This window comes from Ascaphus truei, chromosome 4 (assembly GCF_040206685.1).
Source record: "Ascaphus truei isolate aAscTru1 chromosome 4, aAscTru1.hap1, whole genome shotgun sequence".
Lineage (NCBI taxonomy): Eukaryota > Metazoa > Chordata > Amphibia > Anura > Ascaphidae > Ascaphus > Ascaphus truei.
In genome coordinates, this window is record NC_134486.1 from 725,995 (window position 1) to 740,354 (window position 14,360).

Here is a 14,360-nt window from a genome sequence, read left to right on the forward strand (position 1 = left end):
GGCGAAAAATAATCTATGATCTGAAGCGCATGCTGACAGAGGATGAAACATTAAAAAACATTTTCCCCAAACCTCACATCCGTGCATTCCAGCAACTGCCAAATGTCAGGCAGAAGTTAGTCACCAGAAAACTTCAGAACGAACTGAAGGACACCGAGAATGGCACAAGACCATGTAACATGGCACAAGACCATGGCACAAGACCAAACTTAATAAACATACATGCCAAGATCCCACAGCCAGTCACAAACATTGCACGCTCAATGTTAGGGGATCATACTGCTGCACATCCAGGAACGTGGTGTATACCAAGGGTGCGCAAACTTCTCGAGCTGCGGCCCACTTGCCGGGAGCCGCAGCGTTTGCGCCCCCCCGCCCTCCTAAAACTCGGCGTAAAATGATGTCACGGGTCATGTGACGTCACCCCGCCACGTCATTTGTCGTGCGTTGCCATGGCGACGCGTGACGTCACATGACCCCACGTCGCCGAAGACCAGGCAGACACCAGGTAAGAGAGTTAGAGGCCTCACGCCGTGGGGAAGAGCGCGGGACCTCTGTAACCGCCACGCCCCCCCCAACAGATTCTCCCGCCCCCCCCACTTTGCACACCGCTGGTGTATATATTCAATGCAGTAAATGTGACCAATGATTCTACACTGATTAAACCAGCCCAAAACTTCAAAGCAGAATGAACCTGCACAGACACACAATAACACACCATGAAGGAAGAAGATACTGCGCACACATACACACACCCACACAATGAAGGGAGATATCGCAAGAACAGAAAACATTCGAACTCACAATGATAATCCTCTGACATAAAAACAAGAGGACTCAATGCTAATATGCAGTTTCTTACACGCTGTTAGCATGTTTTGTAATGTTTCTCCATACCGGTTCATTTTACAACGTAACCCCTTCTCCCTCCCACCCCCACACTGCTGATGGATGGTCCCACTGTACATGCACTCCACATTTCTCACTGTCCCTTCCATCCATTTATTGCCAGGCTTGTTTATTTACTATTCCCTCTGCCATTCTCTCTCCCCCTCCTCTGCCATTCTCTCTCCCCCTCCTCTGCCATTCTCTCTCCTCCTCCACCTTACATTGAGCTTTTGGATTATATCTGCGTTAAACTGCCGGAATCTCTGTAACTCTGTATTGTAACTCTGTATTGCAACCTGAGGAAGAGAGAGAACTCCCGAGAGCTTAGCTTAGATCAATTGTTAGGCCTAGTCCCCGCTGGCTACTGCAGCGCCCGCTGCAGGGACGAGAGCCCTCCCCTCAATGGCGACGGGCCCGCTGCGAGGGGGGGCCGCAGTGCTGTGGGCGAGAGTTGCTCCTGCTCTCAATAGAATCAGAACAATTCAATAGAATTGAGAGCAGGACTCGCGACGGAGCGCTAACCCACGCCGGGTGACGTCATGGCCGCACCCCCGTCACTCCCCCGCCACGCCCCCCCCCCCGTCTCTCTTCCTGCAGCTCACTGCAGACCGGGGAATCTGCTGCACGCGCCGCCAGTCTCGCGGGCGCACGTGCAGCGGAGGTACTGGGGCCTCAGCTTAAGTCCAAATAAAAAAGGCTGACCGCTGTATGCCACGCAGGTGACACAGGCACAAGCCGCTGGTAGAATGCAGATTGTATGCACTATCCAGGACGGTCGGTTGCAGACAGGGGGACTCGCTGGAGCTTTGTCTGCCATAAGATTTTTTTTTTAAATAAGTTGGAGCTGAAAAGGGAAGAACCACAGCCCAACAGGGAGCCGTGGGAATGGGCCCGTAGTCGGGGCGTTAATTTCCCCTGGAACGTTTCTGGCCCCAGTGTTTTCTTCCTCCTTTTTGGTATCGATTTTTCTTTTCGTCCCTCTGTGCCTTTTTATTTCTTTTTTCCTTTCTCCACGTTCCCTTTTTGTGCATTGACCTACTTCGTCTCCCCCTTCTATTGTGTCATTTGTTCTGGTCTCTGATAGAATTACTCCATCTATGTATTATACGTGTATTCATAAAAGCGAGATATAGAGGCGCATGCGCGATGGTGAGGTGGATGGAAGCATAAGCCTTGAGCTCCGTCCCCCGCCGTCACGAAACATTAAAATATCCACACTAAGCACAGGCGGACATCCCCGGGGTGGACACCACCGCAATTCTGCTATAATACTCGAGAACGCGTTCTCCTTTGGAGGGCAGAAGCCAATAGACACATAGAGACGTACAGTTAGAGGACAGCCCCCTAAGTAACAATTAACAACCCGACGACCCTACTGTTCAACGTCAAGGTGATTATCTAGCACTAGAAACAGGTTTGCAAACAGAACTACCTCCACGGAAAAGGCGACGAAACGCATAAGCGGACCCCTCGACGGCAGAAACATCTGGAGCAGACTCCTCCCCTCCTCCCCGCCCCCCCCCCCCTCCCTACCCCCCCCCCCCTCCCCCCCCCCCTCTTGTCCGATGTCCGGTTTGTCCTGTATGTCTTTTATGTACTGTCCCTGTCATAAAACAAAGTAGCCTTAATAAGGGACAGCTGTTATTAAAGAGAATAAGAAAATAAGATGTTGGGGGATGGGAATGCAATGGGCTGTGATATATTGTCAGAATATGTATCCCCAATAAAGAAAATTGAAGTTGGAAAAAAAAAAAAAAATATCCACACTAAAGCTTGCCAAAAGACCCTGAGTTTCTTCAGCCTAAGTGGGGAACACGAAGGAATAACTCCATAAAGTACAAAAAAAGAATGCGGGACATCTGAGGAAATACCTCATCAGATCTAGCGCGCGGAGCGCCGATGCAGAAATGGCGCCGAGTTCAAACGGGGGCTCCGACTCCGATCGGGATGAAGAGATAGTGGAGGGTCCTGAACAACTGCCGGTCCGGCGATGCGATTTTGACAGGCTGTATCGAGATCTGAAGACCCTACTGCAGGCAGAGGTCCAAGAGCTCCGAAAAGAGGTGCAAAGTGTGGGAGAGAGAACCGCGGCCATGGAGGAAAATATGGCGGCCACGACTAAATCGGCAAAGAAAGCTGAAAAGAAAACTTCCCATCTGCAAACCCAAGTAGCGGAGTTAGCAGACCGGCAAGAAGACGCGGAGAATAGGGAACGCCGCAACAATATCAGGGTTCGCGGACCAGACTCGGTCACTGATGTGCAGGGGTTTGTATCCTGATGGCTGACGGAGCTACTCCCGGACCTACCGGAGAACGAACTGATGATGGACCGTTGCACCGAGCCCTACGAAGCCGGCCACTAGCGACAGAACCACGCGACGTGATAGAAAGGCTCCACTACTTCCGCACAAGGGACGCGGTGTTCCAGAAAACTAAGGCAGACAGGGCCTGTCGGTTTGAGGATGCGACCCTGCAGATCTTCCAAGACCTCTCCCCGGTAACGTTAGCCAGGAGGAGAAGACTACAACCAATAACGAGGGTCCTGCGTGAGAGAGCATCAGTTACAGATGGACATTCCCGTTCGGCCTCTTGGTTATCAAAAACGGGAGGGTCATCTCTATCAAGGAGCTAGAGGAAGGAGAGGTCTTTCTCCATAAAGTCAGAGCAAAGGAGGGAACGACCGCAAGCCCACACAGAGAACGATCACCGGAGCCGGAGTGGCAAAAAGTGGGAAAGCCAAGAAGGAACAACGGAGCGAGTGATCCGGAGGAGGATTAACCAGTTGCTTAGAGACTGTTAGAAATTACTGTTGGTTATATTTTGCTTAAAGTTCCCTGAAGTTTCGGACTATTAAAGCAAGTTTGAACTCCCAAGCGTGGGCTCTCCCAGTGTGTTACAGGCTCCTGCCAGGGGGGTAGGCCCCGAGTAAAGAAGTAAAAAGGAAGATAGCGGAGATACTGTGGGACACTGTAAAGTGACAAACATAAAATAAAGCTAAAAATTAAACTTACGGTCTAGCTGAGATGGAGACAGGAGCAGTTCAGAGGATCGAAAGAGGTGTAACGCAGACAGGCAAGATGGTGTCGGTGGAGGGCAGGGGCGCCATGGCGTGAGGCGCATGGGGAGGTAGATCCAGTGGGGGGAAGAACGAGCGGGAAAGCGACAGTCTTCACGGGCAACCAGGCGCCGAATGTCGTCGACCGGATGTGCGTCACCGGAAATAGACAGGCGGACATCTTGGAGAGGGCAAGATGGCGGCCCCAGATGACATCAGCAGAGGCGCCGTAACTCCATCAGTCTTGCGAGACTAGACGAAGCGCACCAATAGGGAGGAAGAAAGTCGCTGGTTACAGCGGTCTTGGACAAGGGCCGTTACGGGAGAATTCTAGCTAAGGGGGAGGCGAAAGGAGGAGATGGGGGGCTGGTTAGAGGAAAAGGCGATAGGAGGTAGAGAGAAAGGAGGGAGAGGAGGGGAAAAGAGGGAGAGTAGGAGAAAAGAGGGAGAGGAGGGGAAAAGAGGGAGAGGAGGGGGGGGGAAGAGGAGGGGGGGGAAGAGGGAGAGGAGGGGGGGAAGAGGGAGAGGAGGGGGGGGAAGAGGGAGAGGAGGGGGGGGAAGAGGGAGAGGAGGGGGGGGAAGAGGGAGAGGAGGGGGGGGAAGAGGGAGAGGAGGGGGGGGAAGAGGGAGAGGAGGGGGGGGAAGAGGGAGAGGAGGGGGGGGAAGAGGGAGAGGAGGGGGGGGGGAAGAGGGAGAGGAGGGGGGGGAAGAGGGAGAGGAGGCGTGGGAGGTAGGGGTTCTGGAAGAGATCTACAAGAGGAGCTGAGGCAGAGGCGGGGAGGAGAGCGGAAGACAGGGAGTGGAGGGGGCAGAAAAGGAAAGAGGACGGCCCTACTGGCCCAAAAGGCGACACTGAGGGCTGGAGCGTAGCGGCCAAGGAACAAGGCAATTAGCTATGTTCACTGGAGGCCTCTGAGCAGGCCTGAGGCGGGCGCCCGAAATCGGTTTGGATGGTGTCACCAGAGGAAGAGGAGAAGGGAAATAGGGGAGGCTTAAGAGTGGGGGAACGGAAGAAAGGAGCTGGGTGGGGCTCGCTGGTTAGGAGTAGGATAGGAGGGTTAGCTGTGGTAGGAGAGGGGAGAGGTTCCGTTTGGGAGATGGAGAAGTTAGGTTTGACTAGAGGTTTGCAGTTATAGCCTATAGCACAGTTATCAAAGTCGTACAAAGGACCCACCGCAGGGAAGGGAGAGTGGGGGGGAAGGTCGGTTGACCTAGCGTGGATGTTTTGTTTTGAAAGTTCATATGAAAGGAGGAGGGGGGATGGGGGTTTGGGTCCATTCCCGCTATCGGCATGGGTCTCCACATGAGCACCAGAGGGCTCACGCCCGGGTGGCTCATGCAAGTCCCCACTGGGCCAGCGGACAAGGGCCACGGAAGCCGGAGGAAGATCATCCAGGACTGTGCCCAGGCTGGACGCCCAGGAGGGGCAAATAAGGTGCAGACGGGGCTAGTCCCTGGTCGGTCACCGGTTGTTCATTAAATTTGTTGGTGTGTTTATTCGTCAGTGTCTCAAATGTTTCCCTTTTGTGTACCCCATTGTTTCTTTCCCATGCAGACGGAGAGCATGAGATGGGAGTGGACCGGCTCGGCTGAGAGGTCCTCTCACGTGATAGCCCTAATTGATCAGGTAGCTCGCGGACAAGCGCAGTTATTAATCTTCACAAATGGGTAAGGACTTTGGAATATTATCCCACAATGTGAAGGGCTTTAACAGTCCTCAGAAGCGGCGGATGGACTTAACTGACTATAAACGAATACTTGGCCTTGAAAAAGCATACCCGCGAAACGCGCGCGTCAGCACCACGCAGTCACGTGCACGCGCAGAGCCCTCGTTCACAGACGCTGACTCCATGCGATCAGAGGAAGTCAGCGTGGCTCTGCTGCAGCACAAATAAGGGCTCTATACAGACCTGATGGTCCTACGAGTCACAACCAGGGAACGAATTATATATCTGGCAAAATACAATGTATTCATATATAAGGGAGTACTATCCTGCTAATATCCGATCATTATATTTAAAGATAGGATTTTACCTCAATAGCCTACAGTACCCCAATCCAGCAATTTATATCTGGAGTGCCAGTTTCACACCATATATGGAGTAGCGCAGCACCAATTAGGCAAAGGTTTTAAACTATTAACCTGTTCACTGGTCCTAAAAGGTGCAGCACTTAGCAGCAACTCCTAACCTGTTCAATTAGGAGTCTAAGCAGTGTCTTCACTTCTATCAGTAAATTCACCTGAGTACTAGTGTCAACTGAGGATCTGCATTATTCAGATCCACGGTTCACACGTGATATATTTATGGTCTATTCTCTATACTCATGCACATGCACATCCTATCCCAGTTGGCGTTAGCAAAAAACTTGTGTGTACACCTACCAACAATTGTATATTAATACAATCATACCTCTATCTGACTGCAGTATATAGCAGCACAGTGATAGGTCTTGTAATTCCGGTGCACCAATTAGTACTCATTTACTGTGGCATTACATATATGGCAATCACTATCGTTCCAAACACCTACCTCTAGGTAATCGCTTCATATGAAGGTTACTAGGGCCAGTAAGTTCACTAGCTCTAAGAACTAGATTGGTCATCACTAGAGTCTAGGCGCAAAGTTCACCTTTCCTGTCTCACCCTCAAATACTTTCTGGGCAAGCTACCCAGCTACCTGAACAAGCTCCTCACCCTACCACATGCAGCACCTATCACCTGAGATCAGACTCCAAAAGACTATGCATGGTCCCAAGACTCAACAAAGTATCCGGACGTTCCTCCTTCTCCTTCCGTGCACCCCAAAACTGGAACAACCTACCAGAGACTCTAATATCCACCACCAGCTTAAGTTCTTTCAAATCTAAGGCTGTCTCACACTTTAATCTGGTCTGTAACTGTTTCATACGCTCATAATATATATTTTCTTTAACTGTGCACGCAATGTCTTGTATATAAGTCCAGTTCCCCTAAATATATTGATAGTAGATACAGGATGTGGTTCTCAGCCTCAGCAAGGAAAAAGAAAAGAGAGGAGTGGCTATCCTCATCCATAACAGAATACCGCTGAATGTTACCTTATTAAAAAAAAGACAAAAACGGTCGGTTCTTAATTGTGGTTGGGCAAATTTGTGGCCAAAGTATCACACTAGCAAATGTTTATGCTCCTAGTGAGCAAGCGGAAGTCTTCCTGGACAAATTTTTCTCAATCCTAGGAAGTTTTCCTGGACAAATTTTTCTCAATCCTAGGCAAGCTTGCTCAGGGCTTGTAGTGGTAGGAGGGGACTTTAACCAGACGTTGGACCCAACACTCGACAGATGTACACCAGGGAGCAACTTAAGACCGAATGTTCGTTCATCATGGCCCAAGGGGCTGAGGGCCAGCAACCTTGTAGATATTTGGAGGGAACAACACCAAGGGGAAAGGGGGTACACCTTCTACTCACATCCACACGACAGATACAGCAGGATAGATTACCTCTTTGTGTCCAATAGAATGGTTTCTCAGATCTCCCACACGGGAATCCATGATATTTCATGGTCGGATCATGCACCTATTGAGCTGCGGTGCACTGACTTCAGGCTGGACAGGCCAGGAGCGACCTGGAAACTCAATGAGTTATTGATAAAAATCCCTGAGATTGAACAGAGGGTAGGGGATAGAATCAGGGAATATTTTCATGAGAATGCCGGCAGTGTGACTTCACAGTCCACCCTATGGGAGGCCCATAAGGCGACACTGAGAGGTGAGCTCATAGGGATTGCGAGCAGACGTAAAAGGGAGAAGGACAATAAGGTTAAAATCCTACAATCAGAATTGGCCGTCCTTTCCGCCCTTCATAAAAATAACAAGCAAGCACAGACTCTGAAGGTTTGGCTTGATACGAAAACAAAGCTAAATCTACTGTTTGCCTCCCTAGCTGAGAAGGAGATCTCCTGGTCCAAGCGGAAATTTTACAAAAAAGCGAACAAGCCAGATACCCTGCTTGCCACTAAACTTAGAGATAAAGCTCATCATTTCCACATCCAGACAATTCGGACAAAGAAAGGTGACCTCACTTCTGACCCCAAACAAATTGTGGAATAATTTAGAGCCTACTACGAGACCCTTTATGATGGGGCGAAGGTCTCCCAGTGCGGGACGTGCACAGCTAAAAACATTCCTGAAGGGAGCAAAATGACCTAGATTAAACAGAGAGGAAAGGGAAGCGCTGCAGGAAGACTTCACATGTGAGTAGCTGAAAGAGGTAATGAAGACACTGAAGCCATCCAAAGCCCCGGGCCCGGATGGCTTCTCCAACCTATAAAATAAAAAAATTACAGAAATGACTAGCTCCTCATTTACTAAATCTATTCAATTCCTTCTTAGCAGGTGCCCCCATCCCTGGCCAGATGCTTCAGGCGTCTATCTCAGTGATATATATAAACAAGGGAAGGACCCAGCAGATTGCAAAAGTTATAGACCTATATCGTTGATTACTTCGGACACTAAAATCTTCTCCAAATTGTTGGCTAACCGTCTCAACAAGGTTATGCCAAAGCTGGTCCACCCTGATCAGGTAGGGTTCATATGCACGAGGCAGGCGGCAGACAACACCAGACGGATAATAGATTTAATCGATTTGGCACAGAGGAAAAATATTCCGTCTATGGCACTAAGTCTGGACGCCGAGAAAGCGTTTGATTGGATTGAGTGGCCCTACCTGAGAGAGACGCTTGGGGAGTTTGGTATAGGGGGGAGAATGTTGGGCGCAATTCTGGCTCTCTATCAGTGACCGACAGCAAAGGTTAGGCACCAGGGCTTCCCGTCGGAGGAATTCCAGATAAAGAGTGGCACCAGAAAGGGATGTCCCCTGTCCCCTCTTATTTTTGCATTGTCCATTGAGCCCTTGGCGGCGCATATTCGCCTCAGCCCAGACATAACAGGGAAACAAATCCAGGAGCAGTCACATAAGGTGGCCCTGTATGCAGATGATGTTATCTTAACATTATCAAAGCCCCTTACCTCTCTGCCGAATGTTTTTAGCCTGTTAGGGGAATTTAATAAGATCTCTGGTTTCAAAATCAACCAGACAAAGTCAGAAGCCCTAAACATAAACCTGCTGTAAAGCTCGGCCTGCCCACAAGCCAGACGAGACACCGGGACTGAGGTGGAAAGGAGTAATACCACACACCTAATAGTAAACGGGGGCACGGCCGGAGTGTGGAAGTAGCGTAGATGGTCCAGGTATCAATAATAGAAAAGGTACCGTACTTGCCAACTCCAGCGGTGGAAGGTAAAGTCCGTAATCCAAGAGTCCTGGGATGGAGAGAGCAGCATAGTAGATTGTCCATAAGCCTGGGTCGACGAGTGGAGAGAGCAGCGTAGTAGTTGTCCGTAAGCCATGTCCAAGGGATGTAGAGGTCTGCAAGGTAGAGAGTCCAAAGCCAAATCCAAGGGGTTCCAGAGAGCAGCGTCCACGCGCGCCCGTAGGGGTGACACGCGCAACCCGGAAGTGCGGGGGCAGCCGCGGAGGGGACCGCAAGGGGCGAAGGACGCCGCCGGGAAACCTGGGCGGCATGGCCCAAAGGTAAGGAGGTGCTGGCAGCGGGTATACCCGCAGCACGGATCCTTACACCTGCCAAAGGTCACAGAAAAATTAATCGATGTAAATTTCAATTTCAAATGGCAAGCCTCCTACATTAACTACCTAGGGGTTAACATTACAAAAGAATATAGCGCCCTATACAAAGCAAATTACCCCAGACTAATAAGGACCCTGAAGGAGGATCTCAGGAGATGGTCAGGCTATGGAATTTCCTGGAACGGCAGGATCCAGAGCCTAAAAATGAACCTTCTATGCAGAATCTTGTACCTTTTCCAGACCCTCCAGGTAAAAGTGGCCAAGGTTGACATCCTCCGTCTGCAGTCCTCTATGGTGAAGTTTGTCTGGGGTAACAAAAAGCCACGCATTAAAACTAGCACGCCAATCAGACCAACTATAAGAGGAGGGTTGGCGGTACCTTGCTTGTTGTCGTATTTCAGAGCGGCCCAATTATCCCAAATTACCCAATGGCACATGCACCCAAGCCTTAGACGGTGGGTTGAAATAGAAAAAGAGTGCTGTGCCCCTGTAGAATTACAAGACTTAATATGGCTGCCAAAACAGGTATTTAAGACCCTCTCCGCACCGGGCAACTCGTTGGCAGTTTGGGAGGCTACCAGGCATAGGTGTGCCCTCACGACGCGGCACTCCTTAATAACCCCGTTTGTGGGGAACCCTGATTTCGCTCCGGGCCTGCTGAGAAAGGATCTTGCAATTTGGAAACTGAAGGGCCTCACGAGGCTCTTACATCTGGAGGGTAGGAAATCAATAAAATCCTTTGAGCAAATTAAATCAGAAAGAGAGATGCCAAACGCTGAATTTTTTAGATACCTCCAGCTACGAGCGTTCTACACTAAAACACCAAAACGCCCCGAGCGAACAAATTTTGAGCAGCTCTGTTCAAGAGGGACTGACACCAAGGGACTTACTTCTAGAATCTACGGAGAGGTGGTCTGTCCTGCAAAAGACCACGACATTAAACTCAGTTATAGGACTAAGTGGGAGAAGGACTTAGGGGAGACACTAGAGGACGAAGACTGGGACATAATAGCGCTGGCAGCGGCAAAAAGCTCTATATGCACTACATTAAAGGAGAATGCATATAAGGTCCTGATGCGGTGGTTCCTCCCCCCGATGAGATTGGCAAAGTTTGTCAAGGATTACCCCCCATTGTGCCCGAAACAATGCGGAGAACAGGCAGACTTGTTGCATATGCTGTGGAGTTGCGCCAAGGTGGCCCCAATATTGGAGGACATTAGAAATTGGCTACAGAGAATTCTTGGACCCCTGGTTGTTCCTGTTAGGCAGGCGCACCCAGGGGCTAAGTAGATCGGAGCACAAATTAATTGCACATTTTGCAACAGCCCTGAGGTGCGAAATCGCAGCATTGTGGAAGCAACCAGAGTTACCCATGATCCCGAAAATTAGGAATAGAATCTGGTACGTTTGCCGGATGGAGCAGTTGACGAGTCTGGTCAACAACACCGGCGCATACTTTCTAAAGGTCTGGTCGCCATGGTTGGCCCAGTCTGATATTTCAGGGGTGGATGCCGCCAATATACTGCTGCTCGGATAGCTCGAAATGCATTCTCCTCTGATGTGCCGGTACAGACTATAGGTGGGAGGGGAACAGGTAAAGCTGACCGGGTCTAGGAACTATCCGATAGAGAGTCAAGGATCAAGGGCCTAATGCTGGGGGCTTCACCAAGATGGTGCGAGCTACATAGAGGACAAGGAGTTTGGTGCTCCCGTGCGGCTTCCCCCCCCCCCCCCCACTGTCGTTGTCTGTAGTCTTGTCTGTCAGTTGAGTCTGTAATCTAGTCTTGCCTGTGAGTCGGGTTGGTTCACCTTGATGAAAAAGGAGGGGGGTGTGGATACAGAACTGTAGGACAATATGTTGTTAGACTATTTTATTCCTGTACCATACACCCAATTAAAAAAACCTTTTGTTTGAAAAAAAAAAAAAAAAAAAAAGCGAGATATATTTTTCTAATTGACTAGTGTTGGTCGCTTTCTTTCATGTGCTGGAGACCACATCCTCTCTGCTATTTGATCATTTTTATAGGAAACTGGGATTCATATTGGTCATATAGTGCACAGAACACTATTTACTTGTTATATTTTATTTTTGGGGTGGTGCTGTCTGACCCATATTTTGTATATATACTCCATCCAGCTAATTCTACCAGCTATAGTGCATCTGCTGCGGAGACCCCCTCCTCTTCTGCGCTGATACTTGGCTCTGAGTATTCTGTCCAGCTGTGACTTACCTGTGCTGGGGTTTCCAGATGTGTTGTCCCCCTCTGTCACCTCTCTTTGGGATATGCTGCTGTCAGTTTCTGTCAGAGAGAAGCACAGAATACAGGAATCGGGACTTAGCAACATTAAGACGAGAACAGAAAAACCCCAGTGCAATATTTGACAATTTTGTTTCTAGAGTAAAATAAAACATTCCTCGCAGGTTGACCCACTTACACGTCTAGCTGTTGCTAAAAAAAGCAAGATTGAGAAATACAGCAGCAAGTTGACTTTATAATATAAGTATATTTAATTTATACAGCACCATCCCTGTACATAGCGCTTTACAGCAGAAAAATATACAGGACATAATTGGCATAAGCGCTTCATAAATAAAATGAGACATTAGGAAAGGGAGATCCTGCCCCGAAGAGTTTATAACCTAAGTGGCAAGTAGAAAAATGTAAAGAGACAAGAGAGAGTAGGAGGGCGTTCTGGTAAGTGTGTCGGCAAGGGGTCACGGTCGATGTATGAGGTCTAAAGTATCAGCCACGGAGCTACTCATATGCTTCATTAAGAAGTTTCTTTAAAGAAAGGTCCAAAAAAGTGAAGATATTGAGGGTGGAAGTCGGATACTGAGGAAAAGGACATTAAAGAGGTGTGGGACAGTGAGGGTGGTTTCAGGTGGGTTTTAGATACAAAAGGGGTAGAGAGAAGACATCCTTGAGGAGAACGCAACAGTTGGGCAGGTGTATAGCGAGAAATTAGGGCTGAGATGTAATGATCATTACTTTATATGATCATTGATCAGATACCATGACCCAGGCGAGGAGATACCATGACGCAGGCGAGGAGATACCATGACCCAGGCGAGGAGATACCAGCAACATATGTTTGAAAAGGGAGGCTCGATGGATATATCAATTGGACACAGTGACATCTAGAGGCCTCAATTTGTGGTGTTATCTGTAACATGGACATTGTCGTTATGAACCATTGGGACTGAATATTCATGAGTGGTAAACATTATGCTATTCCGTTAACATTACGTGACTATAAGCTCATCATGTGTGACTGATTCTGTCACTTTGGAAGAATGGGCTTATGCTTGGTCCTCATGTTTGTATTATATGATTGATATCCGACATTAGAAGCAGCAAACCACTAGACTTTAGGTCAATCTTGGTGATGTCTCACTAGGCCTCTGGGAGTCCACGTATTTTCAGTGTTAGTATACACCTTTCGGATTTCCATCTATTTGTACATCTCTTCACTAGTCACGACCATGAGGATGCCGTACATATCCATTATTGATATGTGATAAGGCATTCCTTATATCTATATTGATATACCACACTCTCAATGTAGCCTAATCAGGCTTATATGACTCTCTGGATACACAGTATTGATCCCCAACACTAAGTCTATATACAGTAAGCAAGCTTTTTGCTCTAGACCTTTAAGGGATTGTAACAGATACTGTACATACTTCCACTCAGTTCATGATCATGTATATCTAGGCAGACTTAATATCAGCGATGACATTAAGAACATAATGCACACTCATTCATGCATTATTGGCTACATTATGCGACCTATGCCATGTCATTATCTAGTGTATATATGATAAATTACGCTATCATCAATACATAAAGATTGTGGTGAGGAGCTTAGTACATGCAAGTGTTAGTGTACGATGGGGACGTACTGACCCTTGTTTATCCCTATGGTGCAATATACACTATATACAGCAGAAACCTTTGTTTCTCAATACTCTTTCCATGTGTTTTTAGCAAATACGAGGGGATGCTGTCCATAGTGATTACATACTGTACGTGACTTAAAGCCATTTCACCCATAGCCTACTTTGATGCTGTAACACTCCCAATATCAATGTATTATTTTTGTTATGTGCTTGCCGAGTAGCAGTTATTGTTTTAGTCTGATATTCTTTTACCAACCCTGTAAATATATTACGGTTTGTGTGCTTGGGTTTCTTTACCTTTTGATATTATTTGTTAATGCAATAATTGTGCTTGTCTGCACACCTAATACAAATGAACAGTGTTAAGCCATGGTGCAAAGGAGGAAATATTGGAATAGAAACAAATGATCCAAAAAGATCCTCCAAAAATGCACTTGTTAACTTGTGTGGACTAGTAGACTGAAAAGGTAAATCCTGCAGATCATTAGACTGCTTAGTTCTCATAGGATTATTAGATCAGTTCATAAAAATAACACACTGTATATTAGGCAGGTCTGCAACCCCGCCTTTCACCATTATCACCCAGCACACAGTGCTTTCACTGCAGCAAGGGATTCTGGGAAATGACATGCAAATGAGCACACCGTGCCAACTTTTACTTCAAAACCATATAACATTGTCCCCTATAAGCTTATTTCACAGCTTTGAGCACAGCCTGGGTTAAGATGCATAGCCAGTAACCCCACCCTCGGCTGTCTGTGGCTATGCATCTTAACCCAGACAAGAAACTATTACGGTCAGTTTAGCATGACCCATCCTTCATAAATCCATGCTGACTATTACTACTAATTTGGTTTTCCATTAGTGTGACGTGGGGTGCGATGATAT

General features: G+C 48.1%; 1 protein-coding gene across 14 annotated transcripts in view; it reads right to left on the reverse strand.

Annotated features, from left to right (window-relative positions):
• The window catches only part of LOC142492487 (uncharacterized), a 58,490-nt gene that overhangs the window by 20,905 nt on the left and 23,225 nt on the right, over positions 1 to 14,360 (reverse strand). For 9 of the 14 annotated variants that reach the window (XM_075595133.1, XM_075595129.1, XM_075595128.1 and 6 more), the window contains one exon: positions 11,800 to 11,868. In XM_075595133.1, the coding sequence (XP_075451248.1) occupies positions 11,800 to 11,868 (69 nt within the window). Of the gene's footprint in view, positions 1 to 9,198; positions 9,563 to 9,799; positions 9,874 to 11,799; positions 11,869 to 14,360 lie in introns of all 14 variants that reach the window. The other 5 variants (XM_075595126.1, XM_075595123.1, XM_075595125.1 and 2 more) reach the window with 2 other exon arrangements.